Genomic DNA, 27,020 nt, shown 5'->3' with positions numbered 1-27,020 from the left:
ACAAATGACAACAAATGAAAATCTCAAATTCATCATATCAGAAAATTAGAATATTGTGAAAAGGTTCAAAATTGATGGCCCCTGGTGCCACACTCTAATCAGCTAATTAACTCAAACCACCTGCAAAAGCCTTTAAATGGTCTTTCAGTCTAGTTCTATAGGCTACACAATCATGGGGAAGACTGCTGACTTGACAGTTGTCCAAAAGACGACCATCGACACCTTGCACAAGGAGGGCAAGACACAAAAGGTCATCGCTAAAGAGGCTGGCTGTTCACAGAGCTCAGTGTCCAAGCACATTAATAGAGAGGCGAAGGGAAGGAAAAGATGTGGTCGAAAAAAGTGTACAAGCAAGAGAGATAACCGCACCCTGGAGAGGATTGTGAAACAAAACCCATTCAAAAATGTGGGGGAGATTCACAAAGAGTGGACTGCAGCTGGAGTGAGTGCTTCAAGAACCACCACACACAGACGTATGAAAGACATGGGTTTCTGCTGTCGCATTCCTTGTGTCAAGCCACTCTTGAACCACAGACAGCGTCAGAAGCGTCTTGCCTGGGCTAAAGAGAAACAGGACTGGACTGCTGGTGAGTGGTCCAAAGTCATGTTCTCTGATGAAAGTAAATTTTGCATTTCCTTTGGAAATCAAGGTCCCAGAGTCTGGAGGAAAAGAAGAGAGGCACTTCATCCACGTTGCTTGAAGTCCAGTGTAAAGTTTCCACAGTCAGTGATGGTTTGGGGTGCCATGTCATCTGCTGGTGTTGGTCCATTATGTTTTCTGAGGTCCAGGGTCAACGCAGCCACATACCAGGAAGTTTTAGAGCACTTCATGCTTCCTGCAGCTGACCAACTTTTTGGAGATGCAGATTTCATTTTCCAACAGGACTTGGCACCTGCACACAGTGCCAAAGCTACCAGTACCTGGTTGAAGGACCATGGTATCCCTGTTCTTAATTGGCCAGCAAACTCTCCTGACCTTAACCCCATAGAAAATCTATGGGGTATTGTGAAGAAGAAGATGCAATACACCAGACCCAACAATTCAGAAGAGCTAAAAGCCACTATTAGAGCAACCTGGGCTATCATAACACCTGAGCAGTGCCACAGACTGATCGACTCCATGCCACGCCGCATTGCTGCAGTAATACAGGCCAAAGGAGGCCCAACTAAATACTGAGTGCTGTACATGCTGATACTTTTCATGTTCATACTTTTCAGTTGGCCAACATTTCTATAAATCCTTTGTTTTTATTGGTCTTCAGTAATATTCTAATTTTCTGATATGATGAATTTGAGATTTTCATTTGTTGTCATTTGTAATCATCAAAATTAAACAAAATAAACATCTGAAATATATGAGTTTGTATGTAATGTATGAATATAATATACAAGTTTCACTTTTTAAATGGAATTACTGAAATCAATCTACTTTTTCATGATATTCTAATTTTATGACCAGCACCTGTATATTGATGACTGAAAGACATCTTCTGCCTCCATTTATCTGTTTACTACAGTCTGTTGAATTCATGTTAATGTGGATTTAAAGACATTTCAATTAGCGGGAAAAATTATAGGAGGGAATATAAAAAAAAAACTTATAATCAACCAAAACTTTAGCGGCCCCCATGCTGTACCTCTGTGGACCCCCTGTTGAAGACCTCGGATCTAAAGGCAGTAGTTTGGGTCTGGTTTTGGACTTTAACCGCTCAGGCTCATCAGAACCAACGGCGTCCTTTGGGCCAAAGAAGCAGCATCTCCAGGGATCCAGCTTCTTCATGCCTGCCAACAGGTCAGGATTTAGGGCCGTGCTTTGACTGGATGAGGCGAGTCAGGACCAGGATAACGGGCCGAGTAGAATATCTGAAAACAGCGTCCATGTTTGTTCTGATAAATCCCCAGTAAAAGGCTTTGTAGTGGTGGACAGAAGCAGATCCACCCCACTGCCACCAGTGAACATCCAGGGAATGACATTAAGATAGTGAACAACAAACTGGACTGGACTCCCAACACTGAGCCTCTGGATCAGAAAGGTCAGAGCAGACTGAGGGATTAGCTAATTTAATATGGAATATTAGCAGAGGGATTTATTTTAGTGCCGAAGGTTTACTAGTGGTTCCTAGAATTTCTAAAAGTAGAATGGGAGGCAGATCTTTTAGTTATCAGGCTCCTCTCCTGTGGAACCAACTACCAGTTTTAGTCCGTGAGGCAGACACCCTGTCTACTTTTAAGGCTAGGCTTAAAACTTTCCTTTTTGATAAAGCTTATAGTTAGAGTGGCTCAGGTTATCCTGAGCTATCTCTATAGTTATGCTGCTATAGGCTTAGACTGCTGGAGGACATAGGGACCCCTTTTTGATCATTCTATCGCTATTCTCCGACTGCAGAATCTGTTAGTTCAATCTCTAACGTTCTGCTCTCTCTGCTTTTTCTCATAGTAGCTTCATCTGGTCTGTTCCTGTTTGGCTGTGACTCCATCCTGGAGAGAAATATCAGCTGTGCTGCTGCCATCAACACCTTTGTTTCTAGATGTTGGAGCTTGGCCTGTTTTCCAGCGTAGTCCTTTTTCTCTGAGTGACTAACTGGATGTGCTCTCTTCATCCTCTGAAATGGGAGCTGGCTCGGAGATCGTCTGCCTTGCTGTGTGTTTCCTGGACGGGGCCGCCTGTGGAGCTGGACAGTTGCCTTTTGTATCTATGCTTCTTTTTCTATGTCTGCTTCTGTCTCCTTGAACCCGTCGGCCTCAGGGGTTCCTGTTCAAAGGGAGTTTTTCCTCTCCACTGTCGCTACATGCTTAGTGTGAGGGATTGCTGAAGAGTCAATGAGTCGATGCAATCGGCTGCTTTTCCTTAGATAGAAAGCTTTGAATCAATTTGACTGGATGATCTGGTTGATCTGGATCTATAAATTGACCTGAGATGTCATGATGTGAATTGGTGCTATAGAAATAAACTGAACATGATAATCAAACTTTAAATGAGGGATTCGCTCATTTAAGTTTGAATATTAGCAGAGGGATTTTTTTGTGTGCTGCAACGAATGACTATCTAGCAAATCAATTATTCTGTTTATTAATACTCAGACAGCTAAAGATTTGTTATAGATTTTTTACTAAATTAAACCAAGTAAAAGTAAAGCTTTTCCATTTGAGGTGTTCTGGATACAGCAGTTCCTGTTTAAAGTTTAATTCAGTTTTAGATGATTAGACTTTTACATCGACCAGTAAGAAGGTTTTTCCATCCTGTAGTGTTGAGCTGAAGGAATGCTAGGATAGGAAGCATCCTGCTACCTCCTCTTAACTTCCACACAGATCACAGACCTGACCTCCTGGAATCGGATCGAGCCGACCTGCCACAGAATTTCTCCTCATTGGGACCAAATCTGTTCTTTTGATTCCCACCCAGTTTCCCCAAAGTCTGCTGGGTCTGCCCCTCGGTTCTGGTGGTCTAAAAAAGGACGGGAGCTCCAGCAGCTTTCCAACAGCTACAGGTTTAATATCAGAACAACAACAGTAGAAAAACAGGCTAACAGACAAAAAGAAGAGTAAGAAATCAGACATCATCCAACAGATCTCTTAAAATAATTCCTCTGTACAGTATTTACACGCACACACACACACACACACACACACATCGCGCTACATTTACACCCCGCCTCCTCAGCCGGTCTCTGGAGCTTCTCAGGGAGTCCGTCTCTCCAGGACGCAGCCAGGTGATCAATGGCGACAGATTCCAGAGCATCAAAACATGAAACAGTGAGGCGGCGGCTGGCCGGGCGGCGGCTCTGACCACCCGGCCCTGAGGGCCAGCAGACAATCCAGTGACGGTCCGCGCCGTCGGGTCAGCTGTACCACCCGGAACCAGCAGAAGCGTTTGGGTCCAGAGGCTGAAGAGGTCAAACATGATCTACGGGTGGAGGCCAGCCAACCTGTGGAGGCAGCAGGCATCAAGGTCAGAGAGGGAGGAGCTTCTGGACAGGTCGCCCCACCCCATCCCTGCTAACATCTAAACCATTGATCAGTCTTCAGCTCACAGATGGAGGAGATATTGACTAAGGTGATGGTAAAGAACTCTCTCCTGTTTTTAAATCATTTAAACAAATAACTTAAGAATTGGTTGTTTTTTTGTACTTTAAGGAGTTTGGAAAGAAATCGTTTCAGCGGTCCGTTTCATGAAGCAGGTTTAACAAATCCAGGTTCAAATCCGTAACTCTAAATTGAAGTAAGCTAAAGTCGGGAACTCTGAGTGTTCGGTTTCACAACGGCTGCTATGAATTAGTTCCATCAATTTCAACCAGGTCCACTCTGAGTTAAACGCGTACGCATCAAGTATGGAAAGCCATTATCATTGGAGCACCGATTCGATGAGTCACCATGACAACAGGCAACAGGAAGAGCCTATTTCACCTCACTGAAACTAGAGATTATAATGAAGAAATTAAAAAAATTCTCTCTTCAATCTCTACTGGCTGGGACTTCCTGTTTGGATTAAGTTAAGTTATAAGTTCAGAATGGGAGGCAGATCTTTTAGTTATCAGGCTCCTCTCCTGTGGAACCAACTACCAGTTTTAGTCCGTGAGGCAGACGCCCTGTCTACTTTTAAGGCTAGGCTTAAAACTTTCCTTTTTGATAAAGCTTATAGTTAGGGTGGCTTAGGTTATCCTGAGCTATCTCTATAGTTATATCTATATCTATATAGTCATGCTGCTATAGGCTTAGACTGCTGGAGGACATAGGGACCCCTTTTCATCATTCTGCAACATTCTATCTCTATTCTCCCACTCTGCAGAATCTGTTAGTTCAATCTCTAACGTTCTGCTCTCTCTGCTTTTTCTCATAGTAGCTTCATCTGGTCTGTTCCTGTTTGGCTGTGACTCCATCCTGGAGAGAAATATCAGCTGTGCTGCTGCCATCAACACCTTTGTTTATAGATGTTGGAGCTTGGCCTGTTTTCCAGTGTAGTCCTGTTTCTCTGACTGTGACTAACTGGATGTGCTCTCTTCGTCCTCTGGCATGGGAGCTGGCTCGGAGCTCGTCTGCCTGGCTGTGTGTTTCCTGGATGGGCCCGCCTTTTGCAGCTGCTTTTTGTATCTCTGTTTCTGTCTCCTTGAACCCCAGTATGCCTCAGCAGATGGCCGCTCCCACTGAGCCTGGTTCTGCTGGAGGTTTCTTCCTGTTAAAAGGGAGCTTTTCCTCTCCACTGTCGCTACAAGCATGCTTAGTGTGAGGGATTGCTGAAGAGTCAATGAGTCGATGCAATCAACTGGTTTTCCTTAGATAGAAAACTTTGAATCACTTTGACTGTATGATCTGGTGAACTGGAAAGGGCCTCGCGATGACTTGTGTTGTGAATTGGCGCTATAGAAATAAACTGAATAGAATTGAATGCAGCTCATGCATGTCTACTGTGTCTCCGCCGTGTCATGAATGCTTGCTTGAGTGAGGTTTCACTTTTTCACTTTCACCGCTCAGAACAGACAGGCTGTAGCAGGAGTAGGGGACACTAGACGACAGTTTAACATGATGTCAGTGATGCATTGTACATTATTCTTACTGGTAATTACTTTATTTTTTACTATGATGATTTGATATTTGATGATATGGGGATGGGGTACTTCTAATAATGATATTGCTTAATTGTACCTTATATTCCTTTAAAAATGTTTGTCACAGTGCTCACCATTGTTATTTTTTCAATAGTATCAAATAGTTAAATAAAGTTAATAAAAAAGAAACCATTGACTTAAGTTATATACAGTTTTAATTGTATGTTGTAATGAAGCCATTGTCACCACCGTCAGAGGGCATTTTATTTGTTTTAAATGAATATGCTTACAATATGTTCCTTCAGTGCTGTTCTGTCACTAAAGTAATACTCTGTTTTATACCAAAATATGTTTGTTGAATACAAAAAACATGACATTTTCTCTTTAGGCTTAAAGTAAACATTGTATGATGTTAGATCTTTTAAAGGACCACTTGTGAAACAGTATAGAAAATTAACAAAAGTAAATATTTAACAGCATATATGTGTACTAACAATGCCAGATAATGATTTAAAAACTCTAAATACATAATAGACCAGATAAATAAAAAATAATTAGCTTTTTATTGTGTCTGACGGTGTTGACAAAAACAAAGTAATAACTGGAAAAACGCCTATTTTATGAAAAAAAAATACAAAGCAAGGAGGTTGCAGCGGTACATTGCTCGTTCCTCGTCAAACGTACGTGCAATGTTTGTTTTTAAAACCTAATGTGTCTGATGAACGTAGTGAATGATTTTTTTTTTTTATGCACAAAACTCAGGAAATAAAACCTAGTGATTGGCTGTAAGGAGAGCAGAGACAGAGGACACTACCTGAAGAAAACCTGCTGCTGACCAGGTTAACTCTGGGGAGAAAGTAACTATGGCAACAGAAACAGAGGAAACTCTCTTTTCCTATTTTCAGGTTTAGAAACCTAGTTTTCAGTAAACCTGCTTCGTGAAACAGAGCGCTGAACTTTTCCAGGGCCAGAAAAATAAATAAAGTCTCTTCCATATTTCCAGACCATGTGAGGACTTTAAAAGCAAAGATATAAAATGATAGTCTAATGTTCAGATGAAGCTGTGCAGCCTGATGCTGCCTCAGATCAAAACAGGCAGCTGTGCGTTGATCAGGAGGTTCTTACCAGTTTCACCTCCGCGGCGGCGGGTACATGGACGGGGCGGACGCTTGCTGGCTCGCAACAATCGCTGAAGATGAGAGGCCTGAAAATAAAGGGAACCAATCAGAGACGCCGAGATCTGATCGTGGATGTGGAAACAATCCGCATGCTGAGCCGGGTTCTGAGAAGGACGCTCAAACCAAGGAGATCAGAACCAGACAGGATGGAGTTTCCTGCTCCAGTCACATCAGAAAACATCTGGAATAAGAAGAGGATGTGGCTCTCACCCGGAGCGTAGGACAGGTCGTACAGAGGGTATCCCAGGTGATGATGGGAGGGCAGGACGCGCTGGGAAGGAGAGGACCGGGGCCGAGCGCCCTCTCTCTCGCGCTCCCTCTCCCAGTCTCGCTCTCGCTCCTGCAGCGTCTTGTTGTCTTGCATGGAGGGCGATTTGCTTTTGTAGTGGCTGACGCGCTGCTGCAGCAGCTCTAGCGCTTTGGCCTCGCCGTGCGGCTTCACGGTTGGACTCGACCTGGAGGGTTTCTCTCCGTCCTCCCCTGCTGCCACTTTCCCTCCGTACGGAGAGAAGGGATAGCCGGCCGCCAGGTATGAAGCTGAGGACAAAAGACAGGGAGCGTCACACAGAGAAAGGCTCAGTTAGCCGCCTGTTAGCTTCACTCGTCACATTCAACGTTCTGCCCTGAGCTGCAGCGCTTTAACAACCCATCTACTCGCCGTTCAATGACCCAAGTGGACCGGTACCAACAACAGGACCGATAACACCAACAGGACCGGTACCACCAACAGGACCGATAACACCAACAGGACCGGCACCAGACGAACCGATAACACCAACAGGACCGGTATCAAGCGGACCGATAACACCAACAGGACCGGCACCAGACGGACCGATAACACCAACAGGACCGGTATCAAGCGGACCGATAACACCAACAGGACCGGCACCAGACGGACCGATAACACCAACAGGACCGGCACCAGATGAACCGATAACACCAACAGGACCGGTACCACGCAGACCGATAACACCAACAGGACCGGTACCACGCGGACCGATAACACCAACAGGACCGGCACCAGACGGACCGATAACACCAACAGGACCGGTACCACGCGGACCGATAACACCAACAGGACCGGCACCAGACGAACCGATAACACCAACAGGGCCGGTACCAGACGAACCGATAACCCCAACAGGACCGGCACCAGACGGACCGATAACACCAACAGGACCGGCACCAGACGAACCGATAACACCAACAGGACCGGCACCAGACGAACCGATAACACCAACAGGACCGGCACCAGACGGACCGATAACACCAACAGGACCGGCACCAGACGAACCGATAACACCAACAGGACCGGTATCAAGCGGACCGATAACACCAACAGGACCGGTACCACGCGGACCGATAACATCAACAGGACCGGCACCAGACGAACCGATAACACCAACAGGACCGGTACCACGCGGACCGATAACACCAACAGGACCGGCACCAGACGAACCGATAACACCAACAGGGCCGGTACCACGCGGACCGATAACACCAACAGGACCGGCACCAGCCGGACCGACAACACCAACAGGGCCGGTACCAGACGGACCGACAACACCAACAGGGCCGGTACCAGACGAACCGATAACACCAACAGGACCGGCACCACCAACAGGGCCGGTACCAGACGAACCGATAACACCAACAGGACCGATAACACCAAGAGGACCGGTACCAGACGAACCGATAACATCAACAGGACCGGCACCAGACGAACCGATAACACCAACAGGACCGGTACCACGCGGACCGATAACACCAACAGGACCGGCACCAGACGAACCGATAACACCAACAGGACCGGTACCACGCGGACCGATAACACCAACAGGACCGGCACCAGACGAACCGATAACACCAACAGGACCGGTACCACGCGGACCGATAACACCAACAGGACCGGCACCAGACGAACCGATAACACCAACAGGACCGGTACCACGCGGACCGATAACACCAACAGGACCGGCACCAGACGAACCGATAACACCAACAGGACCGGTACCAGACGAACCGATAACACCAACAGGACCGGTACCACGCGGACCGATAACACCAACAGGACCGGCACCAGACGAACCGATAACACCAACAGGACCGGTACCAGACGAACCGATAACACCAACAGGACCGGTACCAGACGAACCGATAACACCAACAGGACCGGTACCACGCGGACCGATAACACCAACAGGACCGGCACCAGACGGACCGACAACACCAACAGGGCCGGTACCAGACGGACCGACAACACCAACAGGGCCGGTACCAGACGGACCGACAACACCAACAGGGCCGGTACCAGACGGACCGATAACACCAACAGGACCGGCACCACCAACAGGGCCGGCACCAGACGGACCGACAACACCAACAGGGCCGGTACCAGACGGACCGATAACACCAACAGGGCCGGTACCAGACGGACCGATAACACCAACAGGGCCGGTATCAGACGGACCGATAACACCAACAGGACCGATAACACCAACAGGACCGGTATCAAGCGGACCAATAACAACAATAGGACCGGTACCAGACGGACCGATAACACCAACAGGACCGGTACCAGACGAACCGATAACATCAACAGGACCGGCACCAGACGAACCGATAACACCAACAGGACCGGTATCAGACGGACCGATAACACCAACAGGACCGGTACCAGACGGACCGATAACACCAACAGGACCGGTATCAGACGGACCGATAACACCAACAGGGCCGGTATCAGACGGACCGATAACACCAACAGGACCGATAACACCAACAGGACCGGTATCAACAGGACCAATAACAACAATAGGACCGATACCAAGCGGACCGTTACCAAGTGGACTGATTACACCAACAAGACCGGTACCAGGCAGACCGATTCTGCTGGCCTGGATCAGCCGTCATCTGAAAGCTTCTCCTCCCATCATCCCCTGGGTTTCTGACTCTGGTATTCGATGGCGGTGCCTCCACAGCTTTCTCATGATTTCATCGTCTTCTAAAAAATGTGGTTTACAGTAAAACGAGCGTTAAATGACTCTCCTCCATGTAGGAAACCAACTTGCTGCCATTTCTCTCTCTGCCTCCTGATGGTTTCTGATGTTGGGCCGATCCTCTGTGGTCTTACCTGGATAGTTCTGCATCATGACAGCAGGCATGCCTCTGTAGCCGGGGTGGTTGGGATCAAAGCCCTGGCTGTAGGCGTACGGCCCCTGCATGTAGGGCATGTAGCCCTGATGCTGTGCCAGAGGGGAGGGAAACTGCATGTGGGGGACGCGGGGCTCCTTCCCTCCGCCCTGGTGCTCCTCTGGGGGGTGTGGCGTCCTGCTCTCCACCCCCTCCTTCACCCGTGGCTTTTCCTCCTTGGCTTTCCTCTCTCGCTCCCTCTCCTCTTTCCATCGTTCCTCCTCCTGCAGCCTGGAAGCTTCCGAGTATTTACTCGGGTACATGTAGGACCACAGGCGCGAGTCTGGCTCCTGAGAAGAAAATATATATAGCAAAAATATCACAACATAATATATTTGACAAAATTGTTTCTTTTTCTTTTAAATAAAGCATTTTAAATGTCAAGATAATCACATTTGATACATTTGAATGGGGATTAAGGCTTTAAAGAAAAAAAAATACTAATTTAAATGAATGTTTTTTTTAACGACCCGTGGAAACCCTGCACTAAAGGCCGAGATGTTGCGCCGGTCTGTACATGACTAAACCTTTTTAGAATGACTTTGACCTGGATGACTGAGAAGCTTTAAGAGCAACAGATACATTCGTTTTTTGGGGGAATTTTGATGTTTTTCTTTTTCACGAGAAACATATTTCCATTCTGCACCACTAAACGTTTAGTGAAAGTATAAATGTTGAAAGATGAATCGTTTGAAGAAAGTTGTTGCTATGATACATCGTGACAGAGTGGAGGATCACTAGTGACAGATGTTACCTGTCTGTACCACATGGAGGAGTCCACAGCAGCTGCTCTGCCCATCTCCGGCCCTGCTTTGGGTTCCTCCTTCCCATGGTTCCCCGTTTCACTGAGCTTCATCTTCAGACCATCAGCCTGGCTGCTGGGGACCTTGACCTCCTCTCCTTTAGACATGATCACCGACTTGGTTTGTTCTGAAGGAGCTGTGGGATCCTTAGGCTTTGCAGAGGCCACCGCTCCCTTGGCACGCTCCTCTGAGGAGGTGCCGGAGACAGAAGGAGGAACCGAGGCCTTCTGCTTCCACTCCTCTTTGGCAGAAGGGTCGCGATCTTTGGCCTCTGGCTTCTTGTCGCCCTTCCGCTGCCTCTCTTCGTACTGCTGGCGGTAAGCAGGGTTGGAGGCGAGCAGGTGGCTGTGGTAGGCGGGGTCTGAGGCGTAGGGGTAGGGAGCCACATAGTACTGGTTGTAGTACATGGGCTGGGCATACATGTTGGAACGCTGCTGGATGACAGACGGCTGCTGAGGGACGGCTTCGGCCTTCCTCTCCTCAGGAGGCTCCACCTTCAGCTTACCCTCCTCCACCACCTCCAACTCCTCCTCCTTTTTCACCTTCGCTGCCTCCAGGTGAGCCGCAGGTCCTGTGGCCACGCCCGGGCTGGGGTTGGCATAGCTTGGAGAGTAGTACGAGTCGTAGTTGGGGTAGTACGGCGACTCCTTACTGGGAGCCTGGGGGGGGAACAGCGCCTTCTTGGCACCTTCGCGGGGCCCCTGATCGGGATCAGGTTTGACCTTCACACCGTCTGCCTTCCCCTCTCCGTCCTCGCCTGCGTCAGAGATGTCCGAGTAAGCGGGGCTGCCGGTCTTCACGGACACGTTGTCGGCCCCGTTCTGGCTCGTGTGCAGCGGCGTAGCGAGGCCGGTCTCGGCTCTGCCCGCCGCGCCGATGGACGGACTGGGCGCATTGTCGGAGAAGCTGTAGACCTTGTCGGCTTCGGCTTTGATGCTGGCCAGGCGGTTCTGCTGGGCTTCCGCGCAGCCGTTGAGCAAAGCGTCTGCGGTGTCGGAGTACGGACTCCTCCCCTCCTCTGGCCGGCCGGCCTTGCTCATGGCCACGGGACTGTCCTCCTCCTTCCAGCTGTCCCTCTTCTTCTTGTCTTTCTTCTTCTTGTCTTTAGCAAGGGGGGGGCTGCAGGAGGGATCTGAGAGTGGGGGGGGTTTGGTCTGGCTGTTTTTCAGCTGGGGGCTGCTGGGTACCGACTGGACGGCCGAGCTCAAAGCAGGAGAAGACGCGTGGGGGGAGTATGAGGGAGCGGCCCCGGGGCCCGGAGGCCGGGCCGCCTTGGCTCCTTTCTGACCCGGTTTCTCGGGTTTGCTGCTGGCCGACGTTCTTCTGGCCTTTCTGTCGTCCACGCCGTCGTTGCTGGCCTCGTCGGTTAAACACAGCCCCTCCTCGCCGCCATCGGTCGCCTCCGCGTCGCCCTCCCCCTTCTTCCTCCCTTTCAGCGTCTGCTTCCCCGAGGAGGGGGAGGGGGCATCGAAGCCTCGTCCTTTGGGGGTGTTGGATCGAGCCGGGGAGAAGGAAGCGCCGTTACAGGAGGCGGGGTCGTGCTCCTCGCCGTAGTCCATGTCCCCGTCCTGTTCCAGCCGTACGTTCTGGTCGTTATGCGCCCGGGCCTGGTGGTACTTCAGCCCGTTGATGTGTTTGTACTTTTTGTTGCAGTTGGGGTGCGGGCAGTCAATCAGAATGGGGGAGGAGCAAGTACGTTCCAGCTGTGGGGGGGGCAGGACTTCTGCTTTCCCCACAGGGAGAGGCGTCGCAACCCCGGTAGAGTTGGTTCTCATGCGCTTTGAGGCCTTAGAGTCCTCGGAGCTGGAGGTAGGGTCCATATCGGACACGGGTTTGGTTTTCCTCTTGGCAGAGGACGGGCTGGCCTTGGTATCTTCCCCGCAGCCCACCACCGCGCCCCGCCGCCCTTTGCTGTTGGCGGCCGCTCCGCGGGTCTTGCTCCCGCCGCCTTTGTTGTCAGAGGAGTTGCTGTTGTCGTTCAGCGGCGCGTTGGTGCCGGGCCGCACCCTTTTGCCCCGCCCACGGCCGCTGCGCATGTCCATGTCGCTGGTGGGGGATTCACAAAACCTGCAAACAAACCGCGAGAGAAGATGAGTATTTACTGAAGGTTTTTTGTCAGCTTGTAAAATAAGCATCATAAGAAACGAGTCACCGCTTCAAGGCGGCAGAATGAAACGTTTGATCGTAGGTTTCAAGCAGACGAATGCTGGAAAAGTCTATAAATACCACTGATACCTGGCAATCCAAGCATTCATCTCTGTGTCCTTGTAAATGTTTATTTGATACTAAGAAAAAATATAATATTTAAACAATCTAAAAATAAATAAATAAATCCCAAATCTTTGCAGTTGATGGGAAACTTTAAAGTGGTCATCTTTTTCCCTGTACTCCTGTCACTAAGGGGTGGAACAGAACATGGCCTCAGATTAACCAGCCAAAATCAAAACATTTTTCTGTAGGAGATAACCAGGAATAAGATGATAAAGGATATGGTTTGACCTGTTTTTCAGTGTTTTGTCCAATTTCTCTCCTATAGCAATGGGCTCAGCTTCAACTTTGACTAAATGGATGTTTTCTTTTTCATCCTTTGATATGAAAACTGTCTCAGAGCTTGTCTGATTAAAGCTCCTGTCACACCTTGATTTAGACCAGCGTCTGCCTGACGTACAGAAAATCTGGAAAAACTCTGGCATACGTTGGAGAAGTTATGGGTACATTTTGTATAAATGTGTAAAGATCCGTTCAGTGTCAGTTCCTCATCAGTCGTGGCGTCTAGCTTATCCTAAACCTCTGAGTAAATTATCAATAACTTCTCTCCAACGCATGTCAATGTATCTGACATGCAGTGGTGTCAAAAGTTCCCACCTTTGTTACTTAAGTAGAAGTATAGATGCTGCAGTTTAAAAACACTCTGGTAAAAGTTGAAGTATCAACTTGGCCTCTTTACTCAATTTAAAGTGAAAAGTATGAACTCCAAAAACTACTTAAAGTATAAAAGTATAAAGTAACCTTTAAAACAAACAGCCAGATGCCACTATATATATATATATATATATATATATATATATATATATATATATATATATATATATATATATATATATATATATATATATATATATATATATATATATATATATATATATATATATATATACATATACACACACGACGTGAAATAAATATTTATAAATATTAAACCAGGGGTAACCAATTAAAAATCAGCAGGTCTAAATAAAGAAAATCATCAACCAGTAAAGGTCTGGAGACATTTTTAATGATTTGTTACTTTAAACAGAATTTAACACAGAAATAAAATGAGAAGTTTATGAATTTATGTTATACATTGAATTTTTAAATAAAAAACATAAAAATATATATAAAATGTTTCCATTTTAAAATCTAAATTGTTTTTTGAAGTAGAGAACAACATTCGTTCAGTTTGGTTTATAGAAAATTTCCTAATTCCCATATTTTATCAAACACCTGAACTGAGCGTTTGTTATTTTCTTTCTTTTTTCTGTCTTAATGTTCGCAGTGAGCTTTATGCTGCCCTGCAAGGCTTTAAACCTGGGTATGAATGGAGACAAAGCCATTCTAAAGCACATATCAAGGAGCTCATTATGAGCCTGGATCCATATTTATTTTTATTCTGTTCATGGTGGAGAATCCTGCTTCACAGCAGCAGGTTGAGCCAAACATACTCTAAATGTGCAGGCTCCGCTCCGGTCCGGCCAGGTCAAGATCCGCTATTGCAATCGCACCAAACAGGAGAAAGAACGGCGAGAAGATCCGGTTTGTCAAATAAAATATATTGTAACAACAGATCGGTAACTACCAATAAGAGCATAACATTCTTATATATTTCAAAAAACTAACACCGTTTATTTAAAAGATTGGATGCAAACTATTGGTTCTTCAACAGACCAGGAAGCAGATTTCTCATCTCCATCAGAAACCGCACATCTGCTGGATGCTGATGGAGATTTTTTTAATATGTCATTAAATTAAGCGTTCATTTCTGCACAATTTGCTATGAATTTAATGATAATATCACGCATGCTCAGAGGATAAGTTGGAGCGCAGCGATACTGGAGGAACTGCGGAAGCTGTAGACTTTGCTTTGCGGAGTGGAGGATGAGGGATTTCAGGGTAACAGGAGAAGCGGCGCTAGTGACGTTTAGACACTGTCCTCAGACAACATGCAGTAATTTATAAATGTTTTAAATCAGGTTGGGTCTGGATTAGTCAGCAGGTGGATCCTCTGACCTCTGCATTAAACCGAAGCCAAGTGTAACAATTGTTTTAAAAATGTAAGGAATAGAAAGTACAGATCCTTGTGTTAAAATGTAATGAGTAGAAGTCAGAAGTAGAAAGAAAAATAAGTGATGGAGTAAAGTATAGATACCTAGAAAGTGTACTTAAGTACAATAATGAAGTATTTGCACTTCGTTACTTGACACCTCTGCTGACGTGTTCCAGACGAGCGCTGAACTTGTTTCTAACTTCCATCTACTGTTTAATGGAGTATTGGCAGCGTTTTGGTATAAAGGGGGTTCACAGGAGGAAACCGTCAGTTCTCCTCCAGACTTCATCCCCATCATAGGGTGAGCCAGAGGGTGAGGGTGATGGATCCTCCCTGCGTTCACGCCCACCACCAACAAACTTCCTAGCAGACATGACGCTCAATCTGCTGACACCAAAAACCTGCTTTTTATTTATTCTTTTTTTTGGGGGGCGGGCGGCATGAGGGGAGCAGCTTTAACTGATGCCCACGAAATGATGCTTGTGCATCGTATCATATGCAGTGGTTAGGCTGTCGGACAGAAGCTGTGAACTTGTTATGAATACTCTATGTTAGTGTTATCACCATACTAAACTTTTCAACTCGATACCGATACTAAGTAAAATATTCGATACTCTATACCCTTTTCGATACCACAAGAATAAAAACAAAGACTCTAAAATTCAACAGAAATATTTTCATCAATAAAATAATACAAGAAATAAATAAAAAAACAATAAGAATAATATTTTGAGGTTGTATGCTGTGCAAAATATTAAGCAAGCTTGATAAAAAACTTACAAAATTAAAATTAAGTGTTCCTTCCTAGTCTATGCTTTGCAGATGTTTTTCAGTCTGAAACTGAAAAATGCACAGAATTATTCAATCACAGTGTTCTGAAAGTGCATTTTCCACTATTCTGCACTTTAGATGGCTGTATCGATACTTTTGAAAATGAGTATTGTATCCGGATACAACGTTTCAGTATTGATACTTTTTTGAGTATCAATACTTTTGACAACCCTACTCTATGTATAACGCCGAAAATAGAAAAAAATCCAAAGTATGCCAGCGTTTTAGGAGATTCTGGGACGTCAGGCAGACGCTGGATAATTCTGCAAGGTGTGACAGGAGCCTAACTGTTTCTTTCCCAGAGATAGCTGCCTGTGGAGCTAGTTTACCGTCAGCTTTTCTATCAAGGAAAGAGTTTACAGATCAGTTCAATGCAGTTATTAATATAGCACTAATTCACAACATGTCAGAGACGATTAAACCAGATCATTCAGCCAGATTGATTGAAAGTTTTCCAACCAAGGAAAACCAGCTGAGGTTCAAAGAGACAGAAGCAGACATAGAAAACGAACAAAGAAGAACGGATTTATGCTGCAGCCTAAAGACTAGATAACCCAGGTCCATTTACTCAACAGGAGAAGTTGACTAAGTGCTGAAATCAGTGGACCTGCATACCTAGGGGGGGCCCAGTCGTGTCTCGTGCAGTCCAAAAGGGTCCCGACATACGTCTTGTTCCTCCAGGTGACATTAACAACCAGCATCCCTGCAGAGAGCAGAGCAGACAGTAATAAACAATCACAGCTGGCTGTCGGTTCTCAGCCAAACAAACAGGAAAAGAAGAAACTCATCAGCTTTGAGATTTGTTCTGATTTTACATAAGTGCAGAAAAAAATAGAGAAAAAAAAAGCAACATTTGAGCCAACAGAAATAGAGTATCTGAAGGAGGTGGAGCAGCTTGGTGGAGGATAAACCAGAGGCGGCTGATCAATAGAGGGAACCAGGGCGCCGCCCCGCACAATAAAACTTTCTAACAGTTTTTATATTTTAAATTAAAATTTATATTTCGAAATATGGTAACACAAATTTTAGATCTGCAAGATAAATATTTAATCTTGAAGAATAAAGTGCATTTCAATTTTTTGTCCGATTAGTGACGCATTTACACTCTAGGGCGCAAAAACCTTTGCCCATTGCCTCTCATTAAAAGTTGAACATGTGCAGCAGCTCCTCTGCAATACAGAAGGATAGGAGAGCTCTGGGTGCAGCGAAACTACGACCTGAGGTGACAGGAAGTGTATTTGCTCACCACCTCCCACCACAGTGCAGATGGTTTGTGAGTGATTGACAGGTGGAGTCCTGGGTTGGAGGGAGAGAGGGACGGATCATTTACCAGGAGCTGGTTTAGCTCCAAGGCTAGGCTAACTGCATGCAGAGAGGCTAAGGCTTTTTTCTGCTTTCCCTGCCTCCTTTTTCAAAGGTCAGGATCTGAGCCAGCATGGATAAAGACAGCTAGGACTGATTTAAAGCACTTTATAGAAAAGGCAAAGAAGAATAAACAATATGGGATTCACATGGAAAATAATAGAATATAGTCTATCTTTTGAAATGGTCGAGATCCAGCTAAGATATGCTAAGATGTTGACTGGGTGCTCTAAGTGGGCGGGGCCAGCGGCGGACTTCCAGGGCTGTGCTTAGGACCTTTAAATCATGCATTTCTTAGGTGTCCTCCTCTGGTGGTCAGACGCCTCGTCGAGCAACCAGCAGGTCACAGGACTCCACATCTAAGGACATCCCGTCCTGGGCTGGAATTAACCACGACTTTGAAAATGAATTAATTTATCGTTTATTTAGCCAATTAGTCAATTAATAACCAGAGAGCAAAATTTCCTTGAAAAGTTTCTACAGAACTTCAACGAGGAGAAACAAAACCTTTTCCACTGGAGGAGTTCTGGGTGGAGCAAACTACCCACTAATGCTACGTTCACATCAAAAGTAGCTTCTGCTGCTTCATCTCTGATCCTGATTTAGTTCAGCCGTCCAGTAAAGTGTGTCCAGATGCGTCTGATGCTTCTGCTGCTCCTGTGTTCAATGCCAGAGAGCAGCTTTGCTATATTAGCTGTGATCAGTGGGTAAAAAGTAGTTTGAATCTATTTTGAAGTGAGAAAGTCCTCCTGAAAACATGGTCTGTGCAGTCAGTTCATCCAGATTACCATCCTGCCTTCAAAGATAATTTCTCTGTGGGAGCCGCTCAGTATACACTCTGTTTATACTAAATCACAATTAGGTTTGACAAGTCTAAGTCTCTTTAACTAAGTAAAATATCTTCTTTAAGGAACTTTTTGCTATCCGATTATCAATCAAAAAAAGACAGATTAATCAATTTGTAAAATAATCATTAGATGGAGCCCTGTGGTATTCTCTAAAGGACTATCCATTCTATAAAGGAATGGAAAGTGCATGTTTTCAGCGATGGGGAGGGAAGGGCTGAAAATATCCCGCCCTAGGTACCAGATCCGCTCTGGGCCCCGCCCCATCTTATGACATCACCATACGGCAACTCCACTTGGAAGAAGTGTATTGCACCCGTTTCCTCAGGATCAAATCTCTTTTGGAGTCTCAACATATTTCCTATATTTGCTATTTGACATTTCATTGGCGTCTAAAGTCGCAGTTAACGCAGATATGCCCCGCCCCTTCCACAGACACTCTGTGCTCACCTACAATTTTGGAGAGCTGCAGCAGAAAGGAGGCCTCTGATTGGTCAGATCTACATCTGCTCTACACTATTTCCTGTTTGGGGCTCTGGGTATGCACCTTTTTGGTTCTTTTCCCTTTAAAGAGATCACTCGCGACAATGACTTTAAATAACACTTCAAAACTTATATTTATTAAATAACCAGGAGATATGACAACAGTTCTGATAGAAATTATAATCTTACTGAGATCGGATAATTTGCCTAGAATATACAGAGGGCAGCTGCTCCCCTCTCAGGAAGTGGCCCTGGTTAACAGTTAAAAAGGCATTTTATACATCTCCAGTCTGCCACATCATCATATGTAACATCATAGCAGATGATTAGACATCTATGGCTCCAGCCTTATCAAAATATTACACTTCCTTCTTAGCTGAAAGACGCCGGTCTCATTCTATTCCCAAATCTTTGCAAATCTCTGTATATCCACAGAGAGGAACTGTCCCAATTAGATTAAAACGTCAGTTCTGACGCCCAATAGGCAGCCCATAGCAGGGTGTGACAAACTCACATCTTTAATGATAACATTTCCTTACTGGCCATTTTGTTTGTCTGACCACCATTGAGGAAAACGACTGAAGATGGACCAGCTAGAAGAGCGAGATGCGCGAGAACTCTGGGACTCTTTTTCCACCTGGATCCCCGCTCTTTTTCGCCATCATGTCCCTCCGTTGTCGGTCAAACGTGCCCCCACTTCCTCACCGCCTCGGCCATATCTAGACCCACAGCTAGCTCCCGATTGGTCCTCTGGCGTTGTGGCGTGGAATAACATAGCGGAGACCACGCTTCAATATTAGGCATAAATCAAAAATATCTGAGACACTCTGCTGCAGGACGATAACCAGGCCGTTAGGCTACAGAAGCTCCTGACTAGGCCCACGGACACCGAGTGATGTAATTATCGTTGTCTGGGCAACAAAAATGCTTTACGTCATGTGGCGTGGTGTGTAGCGTAACGTCACTGGCATGAAGCAGATCTGGTAGCTACAACGGACATCGGTTCGGTTCTAAATCGATTCCTCAGGATGCTGAAGGCAGGTTGATGGTTTGCTCACCGTCTTCAGTCTCCTGCCACACGATTCCCTCCAGGTTGACGCTGGTGCCGGGTTCGCACGGCCCGAGACATTCCGGCTCTGTCGCCAGTGCCGCCTCCGCTGTGTTCACCGCAACAGAGCGCGTGCGAACCATGATCTGCTCGCACGGAGAGGAGATGTCACCGCTGTTTGCAGCGGCACCGAGGAGGTGGAGAGGAGGAGGAGGAGCAGAGGATGAGAAAGGAGATTCCATCTGCAGGAGGAAGATGACAGACAGACTCACGTCGTATGAAGGCGTCGTTTTAACCCACCCTGGTTTAGAGACATAGAAAAAAAACGACTTTGATTCTCTCACCTTCTCACCGCTGGCACCTTTCTTCAGGCTGCGGCAGTCGCTGCCGTCGTCCACCTCCTCCTCCGTCACCATGGTGACGACCTGGCCGATCCCTGCAGAGTCCAGCGCCAGGTTCCCAAACTGGTCCACAGGGCTCAGGTCAGGGTTCAGCGGGTTCTCAAAGGAGCTGTTACGAGGGGCGACTACAGAGTCCTTCTCACTGTTCGCCATCCGCGTGGCGGCAGCTTCCAATTTCTCCTTCTTGCTTTTGCCACACGCCGCATCTTTGCGGGAGGCTTTACCTATCTTTGCATCAGCTCCTTTAGCTGGAGCAGCGCCGGGGTTCAGGTCTCCCTGGGTCCTACTCTGAGCCTCCTTCTTAGCTGCTTCCAGGACTGACGTCTTTCCGCTTTCTTTGGAGTTTTTGCTGCGCTTCGATTTGGATTTACCATCTTTGCTCTGCATGGCGGCTACAGGACTGACAAACTTTATGTTGTCTGGTAACACGGCCACGGCACCAGGGGGCGCCGCCATGGCTCCTCCCTCCTTACTACTCGACATCTCTAACTTGTCCTTCTCTAAATCAGCATCCAGGTCAATGATCAGATTCCCAACACCGATGTCCCACTCGTCACCACTGTCGTAAGTGTCCACCGCATTGGAGTCCACACCTTTCCCACCTGCAGGGCTGCTGCTGAGGGACATCTTAGTCAAAACGTCCCAGAGCGCCACGGAGGGGCCGCAGGGGGGCGGCAGGAAGGCCGCGCTCCTCCCTACAGCAGTGAGCCTGCTCAGGGCAGCAGCCTGTTTCTCCTCCGCACCGTTTCCTGCATCGCCTCCTGAGAAGGAAAAGATTACAAGTTAGACCTGCAGGTGAAGATTCTCAGTCATCCAGGTCAGAGTCAGTCCAAAAAATTTCAAAACAATCCTCTGGACTTTGTTTCTAAGTTTGAAGACGTTTATCTTCCACCCAGGAAGCTTTTTCCAATTCAAAATGTCAGAAATAGCGTTGAGTTCCAGGTTTTATCCAGCAGCCCAACAAAGCCTTGTTTTTATTTAGAACAGAGGTCTTCAACAGGGGGTCCGTGACCCCTAGGGGGTCCGCGGAGGTACTGCATGGGGGTACTGCATGGGGGTCGTTTTGTAGTAATCATCCAAGTTTTGGATGATTACTTTTTTTTTTATATTCCCTGCTGCAATTTTTCCCACTAATTAAAATGTCTTTAAATCCACATTAACATGAATTCAACAGACTGTAGTAAACATAAATGGAGGCAGAAGATGTCTTTCAGTCATCAATGCACACATTCAGAGACACACAGGAGCTCTTTCAAACTGGACACTGTTTCATTCACAACACCTGTCCGATCAACCAGGAATCAGAAATACTTTAATAATCCCAGGGAGGGATTACTTTAGTTACATTACTCCATCAGTAATAGTGACTATAGGACCAGTTTGATAGAACACTATTTTATACAATATCTATAATTAGAGGGTCCCCGCTCCATCTCACCATCAGTTTGGGGGTCCTTGGCTTTGAAAACGTTGAAGACCCCTGGTTTAGAAAACATGCAAATAGAAACGGATGAACGGGGTTCACCCCTTTGGAATGGGGGTCGTTTGGCCTCTTTGTTAGCCTGCAATGCCCCATACCTGTCTATGTCTCTATTCAGCCAGGCCAACAATTCCCTTTAACGACCCCCCCCTTTCAGAGATCTTCTTGAAAAAGATTCCTGGATGTCGAACAGGTGGCAGAATCAATGCAGCCACAATAGTTTGGCTTCAAGATAACTCATTAACCATCCCTAGTCAGTAACCATCACAGGTCAGTAACCATCACTAGTCAGTAGCCATCACTAGTCAGTAACCATCACTAGTCAGTAACCATCACTAGTCTGTAGCAATCACTAGTCTGTAGCCATCACTAGTCATTAGCCATCACTAGTCTGTAACCATCACTATTCTGTAACCATCACTAGTCTGTAGCCATCACTAGTCATTAGCCATCACTAGTCAGTAGCCATCACTAGTCTGTAGCCATCACTAGTCTGTAGCCATCACTAGTCTGTAGCCATCACTAGTCTGTAGCCATCACTAGTCTGTAGCCATCACTAGTCAGTAGCCATCACTAGTCTGTAACCATCACTAGTCTGTAGCCATCACTAGTCAGTAACCATCACTAGTCAGTAGCCATCACTAGTCTGTAGCCATCACTAGTCTGTAGCCATCACTAGTCAGTAGCCATCACTAGTCTGTAGCCATCACTAGTCTGTAGCCATCACTAGTCAGTAACCATCACTAGTCTGTAGCCATCACTAGTCTGTAGCCATCACTAGTCAGTAACCATCACTAGTCTGTAGCCATCACTAGTCAGTAACCATCACTAGTCTGTAGCCATCACTAGTCTGTAGCCATCACTAGTCTGTAGCCATCACTAGTCAGTAACAATCACTAGTCATTAGCCATCACTAGTCAGTAACCATCACTAGTCAGTAACAATCACTAGTCAGTAACAATCACTAGTCAGTAACAATCACTAGTCAGTAACAATCACTAGTCAGTAGCCATCACTAGTCAGTAACCATCACTAGTCAGTAACCATCACTAGTCAGTAACAATCACTAGTCAGTAACAATCACTAGTCAGTAACCATCACTAGTCAGTAGCCATCCCTAGTCAGTAGCCATCACTAGTCTGTAGCCATCACTAATGGGCCGTGTAATCTCTGAGGTGATGGGTTGTCCTGGATGTGTCCACCAGTATTCACTAGTGTTGTATAAACAGTGTGACTAAACAGCAGATAAGGACGAACTGCTGAAGGGTCCAGGTGGGTTTTATTTCCTTCTCCAGTTCTATTTTTCACCCCAGACGTGTCCAGAACAAACAGAACACACCATAAACTAGGATGAACGGCTGCTTCAATGTGGCGATGGGACCACATCTGTGATAACTTTGGAAATTCGTACATTGTACAATTTTTTTGCCCTTTTCTGGCGGGTTCTCCAGTCTTGATGGAATTTTTTAGATTGGCACTTCCATTGTCAGCCTACTGTCCATAAAAAAACGAGCCACTAGTGCCGTAAAAAGTAAAAAAAAAACTTCAGGCTTTCTGGAAAAGCGGCTGCTTTGATGACTTGGACTCTTTTGGATGACCTTCAGCTTTCACCTGATGGTTCACACGCTGTGAGCAGGACAGATCTTAGGCCCAAGATTGGCTGCTAATATGGAGGCTGGTAGTTTGGGGGGTTTGTGAAATAATAATAATAAATGAAAGCCTCCAAACTATAACTAAAATGTTTGGAAAGGTTGTGTTAAGAGTTTGTTGATGGTCGGTACCACCGGATGGTCTGTCTGAACTCCCTTACCTTGACCAGAAGAGACTGAGGCCGACCCATCTCAGACCTTAGATGAGCTTCAGTTCATCCTCAGCAGGGCCTTAATGACAGCATCATCTGCCGGCTTCAAGCAGCTCCTCTTCCCCTGGAGAAAGCAGAGATTCAAGTCAAGTCAGTTTATTTCTATAGTGTCAAGCAGAGCCTTAGAGACTGAACAAACAGAATCTGCAGAGTGGGAGAATAGAGATAGAATGAAGCAGAATGATGAAATAGGGGTCCCTACGTCCTCCAGCAGTCTAAGCCTATAGCAGCATAACTATAGATAGCTCAGGATAACCTGAGCCACTAACTATAAGCTTTATCAAAAAGGAAAGTTTTAAGCCTAGCCTTAAAAGTAGACAGGGTGTCTGCCTCACGGACTAAAACTGGTAGTTGGTTCCACAGGAGATGGTTACCCCCCACCCCGCCTCCCCCTCTTTGGCTCCAAGGTTTCACATAAATAGTCTGAATTCAATTTTGGTTTCTTAGTTTTATTTTATTTTTTTTTAACTAGTCTTTTCTCTTTTGGAGAAACAACTTTTAACCACTAGGGGCACTAGACCTTTAGCTTTCAGATTTCGTTCCCCCTATAGGCCACTGGCAGAACTGCATAGTCTTTAAATGATCCAGTCTACTTCAGCGTTCTGGTATCAGACCAGTTTGGACCAGCAGGTCCTGGAGTTCTTAAAGATGAGGAAACTTTTACCTCTAGATGAAATCCTCCATCACGGAACCGAAAACATGTCTGTCAGGTCAGAGCTTAAGCCCCATCTCCACTACCCTTATAAAACCATGCAGAGATAGGTCTAAGGACAGTAACCGAGATAACTATTGAGTGAAATGGTACGTACAATTGAACCGGACCAGACCCAACCGAACCGCGCTACCATGGTACTAGTTCATCAGTAGGACTCGCGTGGCTCAGTTCTGAATGGATTCTGACGCGCAGACCACGTCATCTCCTTACAGTCAGCCTCAGTAATCAGGAAAACTTCAGACATTCCTAAAAATCCTAGCTTCCCTACCGTTCCGCACGATTTCCAGTGATGATTCTGCTTAGCAGTGAGATGAACCTCAAAGTCTGTAGTTGTTTCCTGTGTCTGGAAGCCCTGATGAGACTATCGTTTGTCGTATCCACCTAAAAGCAGACTCTGCGGAGAGTCAGGCGAAGAAGGCAGCCTTTGGTGAATTTACTTCCTGAATGTCACGTGCGCCACCATGTTGGTTTGCTTTTTTAACTCTAGAGAGCAGTAGTACCGTAAATGGCCACTAGAAGGCGAGGAACCGTGCTAGCGTGGGGTGGAAATGGTGGTAAGGAACTGAGCTTGGCACGGATCAGTTTCAGACCGTAGCAGGGCTGTAATTAGCTCTGGTGTTTAATTGCAGCTATGGCTGCTCTTGGTCACATGACTCATTCAGAGATGGATCGACCGACTTTTTAAACTCCGATCTAACTTTTTCCCCATGTCAGACTGACTGCATATAGAGGCTGCTGCGATGCAGGGTGGGTATTTTCATTTCCTACTTCTGTCACTTTGCCCCACAAATTGAAATGATTTCCAATATTTGACCAAGAACTATTATAAAAAGTAATAAAAGAAAATTTTAAAAACCAGTGCAGCTACAAAGGAAAGCTCGGCTCCATGAGTCTGGGAAGCATCTCTTAGAACAGGTAGTTTTTACATTAAAATATGAAAAGTTTGTTGAACTTTCCTCCATAAAGAGCTGTCTGCTGCTGGTTTTATTGGTGAGCTTCACAGTATCACCATTTTACCCGCCGTCTGTCCTCCTGAACTCCCATCATGGTTCAATTTTTCTGTTTTTTAAATGTTTCATCGATCGTTTATGCCCAGTCCACCCCGCCTGCTTTATATGCGACTCGGATTCGATTCCAAGAGGAGAATCGATACGCAGCAAGAGATGAATGGAGCTAATCAATCAATCGAGCTGGATCCCAAATCAAGCTAATAGTGCAGTCAGAAATTAGTGTTGATTTAAATATCTTAAGATTTAGAGAGAAATCATTTATTAAACATTAAAAACACACATTCTATTATTTCTTTCATTCCTAAAAATCCCTATAAAAAGCTTAAATGTTCTAAATGTTTGTTATAATGAAATTTTTTATGAATGATGAAATAAGAACAGCAGCATAATATAACATTTCAAACTTTGTCCACTGGTGAGTTGTTCTGTTCTCATAAGATGCTATGGTACCCCCCATGTGGTGCCTGTGGGCACCATGTTGGTGACCTCTGCTTTAAACATTTTATTGTCATTCCACCATCACCAGTACAGAGTAATGAAATAAACTCCCTGCATTAAACCCCTCCCCTTGGGGAGCAGTGGGCTGCCATTGTGCGGCGCCCGGGGAGCAGTGTGGGGTCATAGATCTATGCTCAGGGATTCAGATAGTGGGAGTCTGTGGGAGTGGGGCTTGAACTCAGAAACTCTGGATTCCAGACTCTATGCTCTAACCAAAGCAGGCGTTAGCATAAAGGGTCTTGCCCAAGGACCCACACTGGCAGCTCATTCCCCCCAGCAAGGGGACGGGTGGCTTCTCACTTGAGCTCTCCAGTCGCTCCGCCCCCCGGTTTATAGATAATGAACCCCACCTTAAGCTGGTGAAGATTCTCACTCATCCAGGTCATAGCCATTCCAAAGAAAAAGCAAAAAAAACAAAGCCTTGTTTTGGCTTAGAAAACATGCAAAACAAGGCTTTGTTAGTCCACTCTATAAAAACTGGAACTCAACACTATTTCTGACATTTTGAATTGAAAAAGCTTCCTGGATGGAAGATAAACGTCTTCAAACTTGGAAACAAAGTCCAGTGGGTTGTTTTTGACTTTTATTTCTGGATCTGGACCTGCTTAAAGCAAAATATGTAACCAAAGAAACAAAATTTCCAGTAAATTTGACCTAAGTTTCTTCCAGCTGGAAAAATCCTGGAAAAATAAAACACCACTCGGAAGAAACTTCCAACCCTTAGAGGAGCTGGGCTCATTGCTGCTGAAGGCGGTTCTGATTATTGTTTTTTGTTTAAAAGTCTGAATTGGGAGAAAAATCAGATCTGAGTTTTTATTATTATTATTATTATATATATATATATATATATATATATATATATATATATATATATATATATATATATATATATATATATATATATATATATATATATATAGCCTCGTTCACCAATGATTCATGCGAGCAGTGCTCTAACGGCGTCTCCACATTGTCAGACAGCAGAAGCTTCCATCCAGGTCCAACATGGCAGACCTGGACTTTACCAAATGAGTTACAAGCCTTAAAAAAAAGTCCGGTCAGCCAGGAATAATCAATGGATCACTATTTATCCGTAAAACTAATACATTTGCGGTGATTTAATGAATTTAAGATTAATCAGTAACAACAATAATAATCACCGAGTCTGGGAGCGGCCATTTATGCTCAAATATTGTAACCCCTCCCTCCTGCCATCTTCCAGCAGTGACGTCACTGTGCGGTAAGCCTAGCGCCATTCTCCCCGCTTTACAAGCAAAATCAATGGGAACTACTAGACACATCTGCAATCAACAACAATTATTGAAGATTTCCAGAGGACTTCACCATTGAAATTCACCAGAGCTATAGTGAAACTGACAATGCCCACGTGCATGGCAGCTGGATGTTGGAATACATCGGGTAAAAGTGGAAAAAAAATAGTTATTCCACCTTTCTGATTCCTGA

At 45.7% G+C, this 27,020-nt stretch overlaps 1 protein-coding gene across 2 annotated transcripts in view; it reads right to left on the bottom strand.

Annotated features, from left to right (window-relative positions):
- Positions 1–3,463: 3,463 nt before the first annotated feature.
- The window catches only part of LOC119776441 (zinc finger protein 609-like), a 28,188-nt gene continuing 4,631 nt past the window's right edge, over positions 3,464–27,020 (bottom strand). For both annotated transcript variants that reach the window (XM_038274834.1, XM_038274835.1), the window contains exons 2-10: positions 23,283–23,397; positions 19,936–20,753; positions 19,602–19,833; positions 16,469–16,556; positions 10,668–12,783; positions 9,855–10,203; positions 6,932–7,258; positions 6,669–6,747; positions 3,464–3,926 (exon numbers count right to left, since the gene is read on the bottom strand). In XM_038274834.1, the coding sequence (XP_038130762.1) occupies positions 6,674–6,747; positions 6,932–7,258; positions 9,855–10,203; positions 10,668–12,783; positions 16,469–16,556; positions 19,602–19,833; positions 19,936–20,619 (3,870 nt within the window). In that variant the 5' untranslated portion in view covers positions 20,620–20,753; positions 23,283–23,397 and the 3' untranslated portion in view covers positions 3,464–3,926; positions 6,669–6,673. The remainder of the gene's footprint in view (positions 3,927–6,668; positions 6,748–6,931; positions 7,259–9,854; positions 10,204–10,667; positions 12,784–16,468; positions 16,557–19,601; positions 19,834–19,935; positions 20,754–23,282; positions 23,398–27,020) is intronic.

The sequence above is a fragment of the Cyprinodon tularosa genome, unplaced genomic scaffold, assembly GCF_016077235.1.
Source record: "Cyprinodon tularosa strain WSP-4 unplaced genomic scaffold, ASM1607723v1 ctg933, whole genome shotgun sequence".
NCBI classification, from domain to species: domain Eukaryota; kingdom Metazoa; phylum Chordata; class Actinopteri; order Cyprinodontiformes; family Cyprinodontidae; genus Cyprinodon; species Cyprinodon tularosa.
This window is presented reverse-complemented; position numbering and strand designations above follow the sequence as displayed.